Raw genomic sequence first — 15,728 nt, forward strand, 5'->3', positions numbered from 1 at the left:
CCGGACCGGCGGGGGCGGGGGCGCCTCCTCCTGGCTGCTGGACGTCCCCAGCTGGCTGCTGGGCTACGGATTCCTCTACCTGGTGCTGTACGCCCAGGTGTTCCAGTCCAAGACGTGCGACAGGAACGCCTCCTGCTACTCGGGCCGCTGTGTCAACGCCACCTGCCTCTGCGACCAGGGGTGGGTGGGGGACCACTGCCAGCACTGCCAGGGAAGATTCAAGTAAGTAGTTTGGCCACCTCCTTGCCCTTCTCCGCCCCTACCGCTCAGGCCTCGCCTTTTCTCTCCTTCCGTCCTGTCCCATCTTCTTTATCGGCGTTAAAGTCTACCCCCAACCCAGCCCCGGGGCAGCAGACACGGGCATTGACAGGGCACCGTGCCCTGGACGGCAGCATCAGCGTCAGCAGCTGCATCAAGGTGAAAAGGAGACAGGTGTAACTGAGGAGGAGGAGGAAGGTGGGTGGGTGAGACCGTCTGTGGAGGACGGAGGCCAAGGACGGAGCGGAGACTTTGGGGGAACCCTGAGTCGGAGGGTGTCCTGCTCACCAGTCGCTGGCTACCGCAGCAAGGAATAATCCTGCAGCTCTGAATTTCTCCGTCCCAAAGTGCCTCTCACTTTCGCTATGCTTTTCAGGGGAACTTCGGATTGAGGGACGTAGTGAACTGGGTGGTGGGTTGACTTTGGGAGAGTGAAAGAAATATGGAAATAATCGAGCGATCTGGGAATATATATCTGCTTAGTTTGGGGTGTGCGTGCGTGTGTGGGGGTGTGGGTGTGTGTGGTTCCACCACCGCCAGCCTAAGTAAGGCAATTTCACCATCGCTCTTCTAGATAAATTGTGAAAGTAGTCACTGAGGGTATTTCTTAGGTATATCGAAGTGACCAATTTGCCATACAACTTTATATGCTTTTACTTTGGTGGAATCTGATTTAGACAAAAAAAGATAAGGGCAGACAGTAAATAGTTTAGCCACTGAACTATAATTTCTCCTTTCATTTGCAATGGACAGTTGTAAAGTTCATTAGTTGTTCAGTGCTCTTGTTGAGAATGTGGAGCGTGTGGTTAGTCTGTGGCCTGGAAAACCGAACGCTATTCATAATTACTGTGAATGAAAGAGAAATCCAGGTGAAATCCCTGTTACATTCTATTTCTAAGTATGTTGGAAAAGGAAGAATGCCATATATCTAGGTTATAATCTTAGTGCCAGGAACAGAGCAATCCCTTATTACTGTATGAGGGAGGCAAATATATGTCCCTAGAGTTTTAAATCCCCTAGCTCTGCTCTCTGGAACTCCCCACCCCCAAGCTTTTTGACTGTTAAAATAATGCCAATGGTCCATTTAAAAAGATATTCATGAAATTTTGATTTTCTCTAGCTCTATGAATAGACTACGAACTTAATGTGAAAAGGCATAACATTTTAAAAGACACTTTGATTTTTTAAGGCATCTATGGGTATTTTGTTAAGATGTGCCAGTTTTCAGTCAGACTTAATTCTTTGTTTTTTTGATGTACTTATATAGGTTAGAGCAAATATTTAGTACCTGCTTTTAAAATAACCACAATCTAGGTTTCGTATTCTAGGAGTGGCTCATGAAGATTGTGTTAGAAAATAAAGTGAACTGTTCAGTTTCAGATCAGGAAAGTGACATTTTATTGAGTTTCAGTTTCAGCATTTGCTTGTAGCTTTCTTTTCATTAGGACAGGTAGCTTAATTAGCCAGTGAAAATAGCAGTAAATTTCATTATCTGATAAGTGATATAGTTTTGGAAGATATAAACTGGCAGCAGGAGCTGAGAGTAAAGAAGCCATATATATTTCCTAATATTTCTTTAGCTAAGAACATGAAAATTGTCTGAATGACATGTAACTTAGGGACATTTGGCTTGATGTGGTTGGATCCTTCCCATCTATCTAAAGAGCACAAACATCTGCAGTTATGAGAAGCTTACAGCTGTATTTTATAGCAGTAGAGCTAGTTGTTGACCAGCTGGATGGGGGGGAGATGGGTAAGGAATGGGATGGGGAGGCTCCTTGCTAGTGACTCTACAAGCAGATGTTGCTTCTGTCAGTAAGGAAGATAGTAAATCAAATAAAAACAGGCTTAAATAATAAAAATTAACAATTATTTCTCTCAATTTGCATTTAAAATGAAGAGAATTTTAAATGTTTGCCCACTTAATGAAAATATTTCATAAATTGATCATTTAACACATTTATCATTTTTAAAGAATATTCACTGTGACTTCTAGTACTTATGCATGCTTTTCTTATCTCCAGATGCAATTTGACAGCATAGTAAAGTAGAAAGAATCCTAGATTTGAAGTCAAAAGCCCTTGGTTCATATCCAGTCTCTGCAGCTAATACCTGTGTAATTTTGAGCAAGTAACAACCCTTCTGTGCCTTATTTTCCTCAACTATAAAATGAGAGGGTTGGACTAAATGATCCCTAAGTCCTCTTCATTTCTGAAAATGTGATCATAATCACATTAGTTTAGATGAACCTTCTTTCTCTCAGTCTTTTATAATAGTCAAGGATGGAAGTATTAGCTTTAAAAGAAAAAATATTAAAGTACATGGCAACCTATGCATTGATGAAGATTTTGTTTTGAGGATGGTAACTTTTTTTCAGGTTGTTGTACTATTAATACACTGGGAAAGTCTCTAAATAGAAATTCTCAAGCCATTAATTATCCTGAGAAATCTCTTTCTAAACTGAAGGATAGCAACCTAGCAAACAGACATCAGAAATGATTGATCAATCTTAGTAAGCAGGTGTCAAAATTAATTGGCTGGCTCCATGGTAACCTAGCTTTTCTACTATAGGGAATCCACTAGGGAATAAAAGTACTCTTCAAATGCTTAGCTGGGATGGAAGATTGATGGAAAGGAAAAAAAAAAGAAAAAGCAGATACTGTAGCAAAGCCTGTCTGTATTTTAGTGTATTTTCTTCCATTTTAGAAGAATTGATTGTAGTCTTCCACCTATTCCTATTTGAAAAGAAGAATACTGAGTTATGATCTTACTCCCATAGGTAAAACATAATTTTTATCTTTGGAGAAAGACAAGACTGGAAGTTTCCAAGCTGTTAGAGTTGGAATGATCATGGTCACTTGTAAAATGTAAAGTGATCAATATTTATCACAGTTTAATTATGTTTAGTTTATCCTGGTATTTATTGCATTAAACTAAACCATTTTATTGAGCATTATTTTACTAGAACTTTATTTAAGAAGTTGAATTGTTGAAAGCAATTTTTTCATAAACTGAACATATACTACAAACTCCAGTCATAGTCTAAGATTTTCTTGCTAATGACAGTGTGAGAACTTCTGATATTGTCAATTATAAATTAGTGTTTTTGATGTTAGAAACCATTTTAGTATATAGCGTATTGTTTACAAACAGCTATCCTTTATCATCAACAACTCCCCTATAAAGTTTTTTTGATAATTTGTAAATATATCAGGCACTTTATTTACCTATAAGGTAAATTAAGGTAAATATTGACTTACATAAGTATCACAGTTAAGGTATGGTATTTCAGTGACAGCTTATTGAAATATGGAGGTAAGAACAAGCTTGTGAAGTTAGTTTATTCAATAGCCAAGAAAAGTCAGGTAGAATGAATAAATCTCAATTTTCTTTGGGTGCCAAATATATATTTCAAATTCTATTCATTAGTAAGAAGGAAGTAAGTAATTTTTAATGTAGTTAGATTGATTTTTCTGTATCCTTATGTAATACTATTTTTGCCATGTATCAAAAGAGTAATGAATCATTTATGCCCATGAATTTTTTGCATTATTCAATAAATATAAATATATACCCTTTTACATAGGGATAATTTCATAATATTTTTAATAAATCAAATTTGAGCTCATAAATTAATTGAATTAACATTTCACCAACAATTAGGGTAATATTCTGAAACAAAGTTAGAGAGGAAAGAAAACAGTAATTAAATTGCAATTATGCTAGTATAAATATTATAGGAGTAGCATAGCAAGTTGGTTAATTATTTGGTTTTTCTTAGTTTAGGCTTTTATGCATAGATGAACCTTTGGTGGGGATAAAAAGGTGATGCATTTCCTCAGTTTCCAGACTGCTTTAATATATGTTCCTTCTTGTTGAACATGTTTAGAGTGATAGTAGCTATTTGAAATAACCTATGAAAAATGACTCCCTTGGCACATTGTAGGAAAATTGTGTGGGTTGAGATAATTATTTCACTCCTTTCTTTTGGCCATAGTGGCATATAGTCAGTAACATGGCACATTTTTTTCTTTATACTGCTCTGTCTCCCTCTGTGGGGCCACTTTCCTGAGTCCCATTTGCATTGGCAGGCTGAGTTCCCAGCTGGCACCTGACTACTGTTTTCTTAAGGTTCTAGGAATGACCCTGAGGGTTTAGATTTCCAGTGCTGTCCCTTACAGTTGGGGAAATACTGGAGTATTTCCAATTGTAGCTGCAATTATCTTTTAGCAAAAGTATTTACTAAGATGAGATAATAAAAATAGTTGGTAAAAAATATTCCCCTAAAAAACTGAAGTGAACTCTTCCACAAATACACCTCTGTGTTCAAGGGGAGATTGGGTTCAAACTGAGAGTACAGTCATGGTGAATGGAAGATGGAAGATGCACAAATGTCAAAGGGGTGACTCATAATTTCTGGCATTTTATGCTATGAGTTCCTTTCTTGATTCCAAAGCTAATAATAATGATGGTAATAATAATAGCTACCAAATTTATGTATATATATATATATATATATATATATATATATATATATATATATATATATATATATATATATATATATATATAGTACCTACTATGTTCTAAGTACTTTATAAATTTTATCTTATTTGATACTCGAAACAACCCTGCTAGAAAAGTGCTATCATTACTTCAGTTTTAAAGGTGAGGAAACTGAGGCAAACAAGGCTAAGTGACCTGCCCAGAGTCATACAGCTAGTATATGCTGGAGGCCAAATTGGAACTCAGGTCTTCTTGACTTTAGGTCCAGTGTTCTATCCACTGTACCACCTAGATACTCACTTTTCTGTTAGCATTCTTCTCTGTTGCAAGGGATCCTATCCTTTGAAACTGCTTTTCTCTTTGCTCATCCTTCTGCATCCAGCTGTTTTCACGTTTTTTCCTTTGGTATATCTCTTTTTGTTCTCAAGTATTGTATATAGCTTCTGCATTCTTAGGTGATCCTTTATCATCATAATTTCTTTATGCTTTCAGCTGGATGCCTTGGCTTCTACTGGTTCCTTCTCCCAAGTGATGTGATCAATTCAGTGGGGTGGAGGGGGGAAAGAGGGAGAAACTTTTTCTTCCCTTTCCTTGTCTCCCCATTATTTAATTATCCCTCAGGAACTTGAACCTGGAGTTGTTTACTCTGGGGCTGGTGCACTGCTTGACTGGTCTGTTTTCATAGGTAGTTCAAGAGGTGTTAGTCAACAAGCATTTATTAAGCCCTTATGATGTACTAGGTACAGTACTGAGTACTGTGGACACAAAGAAAGGCAAGAACTGTCCGTGCCCCGAGGAGATCACATTACAGTTGGGGAAAAGACATACAAGTATGATATACAAGATAAATTGGAGGTAATCTTAGATGGCGCAAAGATGAAGGTAGACTGGCATATACTGCCTTGCAGAAGGCAGAATTTTAGTTGAAACTTGAAGGAAGCCAGGGTAGCCAAAGTGGCAGAAGTAAATATGGAGAATATTCTATGTATAGGAGACAGACAAGTGAAAAAGCACAAAGTTGGAAGATGAGTACCTTGTGCCAGTAAAAACAAGCAAGCCAGTGTCCCTGGACTGTAGAGTATGTGGAAGTCAGTAAAGAGAAGACTGCAAAAACAAGAGGGGCACCAGTTTATGAAGAATTTTAAAAGCTAATAGAGGATTTTATATGTAATCCTGGATCTTCTTAGCCAATTGGAAGATGCATGTTGGGTGGCATGGACTTGTCTGTGATCATTTCAAATGCACCTATCTGCACATTATGATGAAATCATAGAAAAATCCCTTCACTAAGGGAGACTGTAACTTCTGTGATGATATTATTTGCAGTGGTTGTAGAAACCCGCTGTGAAAGGTGGAAGAGTGAGGTGATTCTCTTTAGTACCTTTGGATATGCTAGCACTCATTCTACTGCAAGCGGACTCATAATTCACAATTGGAAGGTCAATTTTTTTTTTAACACTGAGCTAATGTTAAAATACACAAATACACATTGAATAATCTCCAACCAGAATTAAAAAAGATAATTCCTATTTTAAAGTGAAAAAAAAAAGGACTTTCCACAGATGTTAAAGCTTTAGGAAAACACCAAAACAAACCTATTATAACTGTTGGTGTAACCCAAAATAAGGGTATGACATTTTAAAATTAAATTTGCATTTTTATGAAGAAAGTAATGTTACTTTGAAAAGTTATATAAATGTATGATGTTTCCAAATAATCAGCAGCTGTCCTTCAATTCCTTAATTGGGTTTGACTATGCTTTTGGAAAATATAAGCAATACAGATTTTTGTCTTACCTTTTTTTCAGATTTCTATTGCATTTGTCTGCAGTGCTAGTTGAATATGATATAATAATATACTTGATAAGAGAGAATGTTAATTCTTGAATACTTCATTAATAATAATAATAGTAATAGCCAACATTTATATAGGGCCTATTATGTTCTAGACACTGTGCTGTTTTACCAATATTATCTCATCTGCTCTTTACCACAACCCTGGAAGGTTGATGGTATTAGTATTCCTATTTTACAGATGAAGAAACTGAGAGGAACAGAGGTTAAGTGGCCTGTCCAGGGTCACACAGCTAGTAAGGGCATCTGAGATCAGATTTAGAACCCAAGTTTTCTTGACTTCCAGGCCTGGTGCCTATTCACTGTGTCACCTAATTGCCCCATTACCAGCGTGGAGATAGTATAGCAGATATCACAAGCCACTTTATAGGCTGCAAAATGCTGTATCAGTATGAGCTGCTATATCTGATTCATGATTTCATTGGCATAGGGGAATTCCTATCACTCCTGCAAAGCAGATTCTGTCTTTAACTTTTAGTTTGGCTAAGTTGCTAGAGTCTTGGAGAGGTGAAGTGATTTGCTTGTTGTCATACATCTAATAAAGTGTCAGAGTCAGGACTTGAACTCAAGTCATTTGATTCCAAGTCCAGCACATTAACCATTAATTCTGCCTTTCTAGTATTAAATAACATGAACATCTCTCTCTCTCTGCCTTACTCTTCCCAAAACTGTTCTTTGTCTTCATTGTAACCTCTAGTCACTTCATCCTTTCCTGTTCATCTCATCACTTTTGACCTGGCCTCCTTTTCTTCTTATTGAAGCTTTTAACTTAGATTTGACCACTCTAACCATAAACTGTGCTCTAGCCCTTAGTCTGTTTCATTCTTTTCCTACCACCAATCATGACCTGCCAATGCTGACCTACCTTCTCTGCTCCTACTCCAGTGCTTCTCAATGCTGCTAGAGAAAGGCATATAAATATGGCAGGTAGTGTCACTACAATTTCATTTGATCTAAGTTCAACTGTTACCTGAAAATTCTTTTATTTTTTTTTTTTTCTGATTGATTCTCTATTATGCTCCCCATAGTGGCTAAAATAAAACTTTTTTTTCAAACCTCCTCCTATATCACCAGCTTTCCTTCTCAGGAGATGAACTGAGCTTGAGGCTACCTATCATGGACTTCCTTATCTCTGCCACTTAGAAGGTCTCCTTTTTACTGCCTTTTTTTGTTACAAGCTATGAGGAAGAGGTGATCTTTCTTTTTAAGTCTAATTCTTTCTACTTGTGCCCTTGATCCTATTCTGTCCTTTCTCTTCTGGGAGCTTGCCCCATTGATCATTCTCTCCCATCTTCCATCTTCACTCTGCTTTAGTTGTTGATTCTTTCCCTGTTGCCTATAAACATCCCTAAGTCCCTGAAATCCTTAATATATTTCACTTAGCTTGAGAGGATAGCAGGATTAATTAAGAGAATAGTATATATATATTATATACACTTTATAAATAAATATTATTATTAGTATTACTATATATATGTATTAGTGTGTGTGAATATGCACACATGCACACATACAAGTTTATATGTTTGGTTCAGCCCAAATGAGAGTAAAATGTAACTGGATAATAGTTAACAAAAGTAAATAAAAATAAAATAAAACATAGATATGTGGTTTTCTAAGTTCACATATAGGCCATAGGAATACTCACGTGATGGTTTAGTGGCCTGTTTTTCTATTTGATTTTGATATTGCTGATTTAATAAATGCTTTTTCATTCATTCATTTATATGATTGTTGAGCCAAATTGAGTACATAATCAGTAGAGCACACACATATATACTTTATACATAAATAAATACGTACACTAGTAGTATATGAGTATATATTCCAGACATTTTTACTGCTGGGATACAAAATATTTGGAGGTGACTGGTTCTAGCCTCCATCTCTTGGTCTTGTCTGCAAGAATGATATAAGAGACTTTATCAAACTCTTTGTTGAAAACTGGGCAAATCTGTAGCATTATGCTGATATACTTGTCTAGAAATCTTGGCAAAAATAAATGAGCTGAAGACAGTCTAGAATGACTTGCTGGTAATGAAGCCACACTGGCTTTGTGCTCATCATTTCCATTTCTGGCTGTTCACTAACCAACCCTCTAATAATATATTCTAGAATTATGCCAGGAGTCAGAATCAAGCTTCCTAACGCACCATTTGCATATTCCAGTCTCTTCTCCTTTTTTTGTAGGCCTGGGCATTTCCCTTTCCCAACCATGTGATATTTTTCCTTTTCTTTGTGATCATGCAAAGCTGACAGTTCTTTCAGGGCTGTAGGCTATAGTTCGTTTGGGCTTGGTGACACAAACACACTGAGGAAAGCCAGGTGCTCTGTTACTCTCTTATCCTTTATCTCAGGTATCCACTCTCCATTCACCACTTTTGTTCTACCCTTTCCAGGTCAAGGATCATTCTGATTGACACAGAAAACACAAGCAAAACGAGGGTCAGCAGCTCTCTTCTCCCTTTTGTAATTATTCCATGTACAGTGAAGAGCGGTTCTGTCTGTCACTTCTTTTATTCTCCTTTGCTTCCCCCCACTAGCTAAAATAACTCTTTTTAAATGGCTGTTTTTTGCTCTATTCATTAGTTTCAGATCTTTGAGCTTTAGCACTCCTGACACATTCTTCCAGGACTTTCCTATGCTTTTGCATTAATCCCTCAGCTTTCATCTTAGATTCATGTCTTTTAAAAACTTGAATTGGTAGATGAGTTCTCTTTGCATCCACATTGCTCTCTTTGGACAACTAACTTTCTTTTTTTCTTTCTCATTAAAATTTTATTTCTCTGTTTCTTTAGAATGTCATTTTTGAGAGCTTCCTATTTAATTTCCCCTGTAGAATTTTATTCTCTGGAATGCTACCAATTTTCTCTGGATTTTTTTTGAAATATGTTTTACTCAAACTTAAGGCGGTTGTCATATTTCCTCCAGTTTCCTTTCCTTTGAGGCAGTTAGGTGATTCAGTGGATAGAGCAATTGGCCTGGAATCAGGAAGATGAGTTCAAATTTGACCTCAGACACTTACTAATAACTATGTGACCCTTGGCAGGTCATTCTACCACTGTTTACCTTAGTTTCCTCATCTGTAGTATGGGAATATTAACAGCACTTATCTTTGTTGTAAGGACCAAATGAGATAATATTTATATGCCCCTTAACCTAGTGCCTTGTACAAAGTAGATATTTTATAAATGCATATTCCCTTCCCTTTTGCTGTCTTTGCTTGGGTAAGATCAATTCATCATTCTATACCTTTCTTAAAAAAACAATTTAAAGGTAAGGCTTCCTTTTTTTTACTTGGGCTAGAAATGCAGGGGCTACTCACAGGCCTGATCTCACTACTGCTTTGTATGGGAGTTTCGACCTCTTCTGTTTCCTCCATGGACCCATTTGCTCCTCATTAGGCAGCATGGAGGCCCCCTTCTCCTGGGAACTCACCGTCTCAGAACTCCTGATTTTAAGACATCATTTGACGTAGTCTCTTTGGTAGTGGATTATAAACATGTGCTTATTTACTTCAATATTCAGCATATACTGTATGAAGAGCGCTATACCAGGCACTGGTGATAAGAAGGCCAAATAAGACAGCTCTTACCCTAATGGAGTTTATGTTCTAATAGGCAAACTCATGGCATATGAAAATGCAGAGTGGAGTACTGATTGGAATCAAGAGAACTGATTTCAAATCCCGATGAAGACATTGAACCAATTCCTGGAGCCGTGGCCATGTAATTTAATCTCTGAGACCCTTAGTTTTTTCATCTGTAAAATGAAAATAATAGTGTTTGTGCAACTTGCCTCAAAGGGTTCATAGGATAACAAGGTTAAATTGTGAAGGAATCCTTAGCAAATAAGGTAACTGAGACCCAGAGAGGTGAAATCATGTACATGTTACATAGAAAGTGGCAAAGACGGACAAAACAGAAGGCATTGGACTTTAAATCTAGTATTCTTTCCATAAACCATGTTGTGTTTCACTGTGAGGAAAACACATTGCAAATAATCAAGTACTACACAAACTTAAGTTTTGTTCTAAATAACTGTAATGTGAGATCGAATGTGAAGTTAAGAGGTAAGGCCCATGAAACATATTATTTGAAGTTTGAGTAAGGCAGGATTACTTTCATTTGGGAAAGACTTCATGATAGAAGGGGGCTTCAAAGGGAGGGATTTTAATAGGAGGATCTAGACCAGGGCTTCTTAAACTTTTCCCACTCCTGACCCCTTTTCACATTTGGCTGCTTTGGTTGGCATGGTGTGCCTGAGGGCATTCCAAGGGCAGAGTGTGGATACTTTGTGTTCAGAACCAAGGCTGCAGTTAAGTTGCATGATGCAGCACTGGCAGTTGCTGCCAGAAACACCTTGGATTCCTTATGAATTTGATTTTGAATTAATTTTTGGTCTTGCACATTCTGAAATCATTTAATATTGCCAAAGTTTTCTTGATCCCACATGGGATTGTGACCCACAGTTTTAAGAAGTGCTGTCTGTACTGCCTGGTCAGGGAATGGTGTGGAAGTATAATCTTGTTTGAAAATAAAGTGTAAGCAGGAAAATAGTACGAGATAAGATAAGAAAGATAACCAGATTGTGAATGCCAGGACTTGGCATTTATACTTTATTCCATTGGAAATGAAGAACTACTTACTGATTTGATGAAAATGATAGGTTGGAAAGATTATATGGCTAGTGAGATTAAAGACAGGTGAAAGAGAAGAGACTCTAGATTGGAATACTGGATGGGAGGTTACATTTTCTGAATTGCTATAATAATGAGCATCTGAAACTGCTTATAAGTCTTGTCAAAATCCAGTAGTAATAGATATAAAAGAGAGAGAAATGTTAAAAAAAATTTCCCTTTTGAAAAGATATTGTTTAAATCCTATAGTGCCTGAGGCTGCCATTCTACTATGTTAGAGTAGGAGGAGAAAAATTAAGTTTCACTTCTGCTTCAGTTTTTAATAAGCTTCTAAGGGGTCTTTTAGTATCTAAACTATTAATTTGTTAATCCTGGTTAATACATGAAACTTTTTTCAACCTCCTTTTCTCAAGTTTAAATTTATTATCAATCATAGCTACCTTTGCTTAATGGTGAGATTATTTCCATTTATAGTTATAATAACTCTGATTAAAAAGTTTAGAATATGTAATGTTTCAGTAACAGACTATCAGAGAAAGTAATCTCAAACTATGCTTGACTTTCATTTTAAATGTAAACAAGTGAACATTTGACTTTTAAATCACTGGAGGAGGAAGGGACCTTAGGACAGAGAATATAAAATGTTAGAGCAGGAAAACATCTTAAAATATAAGACTTGAAAGGGACTTTAGACCACTAGAAAGTTAGTGTTAGATTGTTAAAGAAAAAAAGAATGCTAAGAACCAAAAGGGACTTTACAGCATAAAACAGAATTAGAAAGAATCTTAGAAAGAAAAAACCCTCATCCATAGAATGTAAATAACCGAAGGGGATGTGAAAAAGGAATTGGAATGTTAGAGCAGATACTGACCTTTGGAGATAATCTTATCAAACCCTTTAATTTTACAGATGTTGACTGGTTAAACTAAAGGGAAGACTTTAGTTATGCTCTAAATGGTACATATGAGATGCAGAAATTTACTTTAAGCATAAAAACATTTTTTAATTAAAATATCACATTTTTGAAAAAGGACTGTCTTAGTAAAATTGTATATTCCTACTGAGTTTATGTATTTGATTTTTGAAAATAATTGCTCTATTTTCCTTGACATGTTTTAATACTGTGCTTCCTTTTTTGATTTTTTGATAACTCTAATTACATCAATAATTTATATGAAAACATTTTATATGAAAATATCATTTATTACTTCAATTATCTCATGGAAAGGAAATATTATTGTCGTGTTAGCATAACTGTATTCTTGAATTACAGCTTGATGACCCATGAATAAGAAAATGATAAATAGTTTTATCTATAGAAATTATATTATTCAGACTTGTTTATGCATGGTATATTGATTTTAAAATTTGCTATGTTTGAAGGTTTAAAATGTCCTTATTTTAGAGAACTTTTAAAATTAGAATAATTACTGGAATCATTTGAAGAAGTGTTTTTTGAATATGCTTCATTATGTTGTAAGAGAAGGAGAAATGTACCTCATAGCAACTATACAACAATGAAATTTTGTAGGACTATGACTTCACATTAAGGAGAAATTAATTACTAGAATGAAGAGATTTTTAGTATTCAGATTGCCTTCTGGTTAAAGGGTTCTAGATATTTTGTGGTTATGTTTCTAATGAAGTAGGTTCAAGTTAGCAATTTTTTTTTTTTGCCAGATTGTCTCAATTCATAAACTATACCCAGGCCTTTTTGAAAAACTAGGCTTCTGGTATTAAATGTCTTTGAAACTACAGTATTTTTTTTTTTTTTTGCCATGAAGATACAATATAGTAAAATAACAAGGGATTTCATCAGTGTGAAAATTGTAAAGGGAAACAGAGACATCATCTACAAGATGAAGCATGGGCTCTGGAGCTACTCTCCTGACTGACATTTTCAGGGTTCTGAGTGATGGCTTTCTAATGCTTATAAGACTCCATTGCAGTGCTTTTCCCCCATGTTTATCAGTTGATATCAATTAGTCAGCCAAACTTAATTAACTTGTAGAAAGAGTTATTTACTAAGGTAGTATAGTAAAAACATTGGTACAAAGTAGCCCCTCAAAAGTCTCTGATACACTCTCCCACCAGTACGTAGGGAGTACAGGGGAAAGTACGCTTAAGCTGTGAGAGTATATGTGACAAAAGAGTAATTTGTAACTCTTAGTTACTGAAGTCCTTTTCTTTTCCCTTTGTGAGGTATTCATGAAGTTTCCCTTAGACATGGTCTAACTTTCTGCTGGGCTCGTTGTAGAGTCTTGAAGCTGCCTGTCTTCAGCTCCTGATAAAGGCACTGCCACTAGCTTTTGATGTCTTTAGCTCTGCTAGGACACTAATTGGAAGTTAGAATCCTTTTACCTTCCAAAATCTACAGATTGCTTCTGGTCAAGGAAGTGGGGAGGAAATTGAGGCTAGTCTTTCTCTTTGAAAGCTATTTCATCGTAGGAGCTTGACTGGAATGGCTCTCTTTTACACTGCCAGACACACAAATGCCAGAATTTCAAATCCAGAGCATGAGTGAGCATGTTAATTTAGTGTTTTGGTCAGTGATTCAATAGAAGTAGTTGTATCTGAGTAAGGTACTGTGATGTGATTGATTATTTGTCTCAACTGACCCTCACCCTTTATAGATATATAATGTACTCATTTCTAAAAGGTATAAGAGAAAGAGTGCTTGATTTATAGTTATATAACCTGGGTTCAAGTTCCAACTCTGCTCCTTAATCATTTCTATGACTTTGCAGCAAGTCTTTCTTACGGACTTGATTTTGTCACCTCTAAAAGTAAGTCATGCTCTGTTTGCTCATATACTATTTTCTTAGAGATTTTTGTTGGATAGAAGCATTTTATTTTATGATTTGTAAACTTTGACTTATGTTCTACAGTTGGTGCAAGTATTGAGAGTGTTACATCACATATTTCTTTTTTGACTTGAACTTTTAGGCACTCTGCTTTTTCATTTTTCCAGTAAAAACATAGTATAAAATTAAAATGCAACTAATAGTTTGTATTTTAGAATTTCTTTTGCATGTTAGATGTTAAAATTGAGAGTTAATTTCCCCTCCTATTCAGTAGACATTTGCAAATCATTTTTGTGTGCAAGGGAGTGTATATGAGGTGTTTGGGAGGCAGCTCAGTTTAGTGGAAAGTACCCTCCTTGGAGTCCAGAACTGAGTCTGAGCTAGCCTATGAAACTCACTAGCTTTATGATCAGGGACAAATCACTTAAAACTACACGAGTCTCCATTTCCCTTGTCTGTAAGATTGTGATAACAACTATGGTACCTACCTCAAAGATTTTTATGAGGTTCAGATGTGATAATATATGTGTAGCCCATGGACATCTGCTCAGAACTCTAGAGTTCCTCCAAATGTGTCTCCTGGCTGAATAGAAAAAAGGAAACATAATACAAAGCAGAGACATTAGCAGAATAGTATGGTGAGAAAAGTAACTAGAGATTGTTCCTTCCTCTTCCCCCAGTAAGCTCAGAGGCTCTGTTTCCTACAGATATATATATACATGCCATCAGTAGGAAAAGTGTTTATGAGTAGAGAACATGTATGGAATACGTGTGGTTAGGGCACATTTATGGAAGGACACACAGATAGGGAACGTAAATGGCCAGAATATATGAATTGAGGGGCAACTCACACCTCTTATGCTTCAGGGACACCAGTATCTTTTAGGGATGTTATTACACTTGGTGCTGGGCCTGCTTTTCACTATGTGTGATGTTTCTTTTGGATGCTTGCTTATGGTCTTGTAAATGCTGGCAAGTAACCTGTGATGACTTGTTGTATATTGCTCTTCTGTAAGACCAAATGCAGGCCATGTCTGCTTTGTTGTCATTAATAGTTTCTTTCTGACAGCTCTCCATGGCTATAAACTCAATAAGATATTTGCCACACACCCAGAAAAAGCCTTGGAAAAAGCCAACCAGATTGTCCTGGGCTAAGATTGTCTATCTTTTAAATTGTCTGTTGTCTGAGGCTAAATCACAGTCCTTTGCCCCAGATTGCTTTTTGACTTAGGGTTTAAAATTCTCAAGATGCTTGGCATATATTTAAATTTGATCTAGAATTAAGCTAAACAAGGTGGGTAAGGCTTTTCTTCTCTCCCTACATATCATGAATGTTATATATGTCAAGAACAAAAAAACTTATGTCTTTGTGTTGTTATTTGACGGTAAGATGTCTAGCTGTTTTTTAAAAAATACATAATATACTTTGTAAACTTTTAAATACTAATATCTGTGACGATGATGTAAAGAATACCAAGTGAAAATGAAACTCCCTACTCTTAAGAGCCTTATGTTTTACTGGGGGAGACAATATGTACATAGATAAGTAATTACAAGATAATTTAATATCAGTCAACATTTATTAAGCACCTACTATGTGCCAGGCATTGTGCTAAATGCCGAGAATATTTTAAGTAAAATGAAAAAGACAGTCTCTACTCTCAAGGA

At 36.2% G+C, this 15,728-nt stretch overlaps 1 protein-coding gene across 7 annotated transcripts in view; it reads left to right on the plus strand.

Annotated features, from left to right (window-relative positions):
* The window catches only part of ATRNL1 (attractin like 1), a 1,361,117-nt gene that overhangs the window by 139 nt on the left and 1,345,250 nt on the right, over positions 1-15,728 (plus strand). For all 7 annotated transcript variants that reach the window (XM_072623397.1, XM_072623377.1, XM_072623406.1 and 4 more), the window contains exon 1: positions 1-222. This exon is cut by the window's left edge and continues 139 nt beyond it. In XM_072623397.1, the coding sequence (XP_072479498.1) occupies positions 1-222 (222 nt within the window). The remainder of the gene's footprint in view (positions 223-15,728) is intronic.

The sequence above is a fragment of the Notamacropus eugenii genome, chromosome 1 (assembly GCF_028372415.1).
Source record: "Notamacropus eugenii isolate mMacEug1 chromosome 1, mMacEug1.pri_v2, whole genome shotgun sequence".
In the NCBI taxonomy this organism is placed as follows: domain Eukaryota; kingdom Metazoa; phylum Chordata; class Mammalia; order Diprotodontia; family Macropodidae; genus Notamacropus; species Notamacropus eugenii.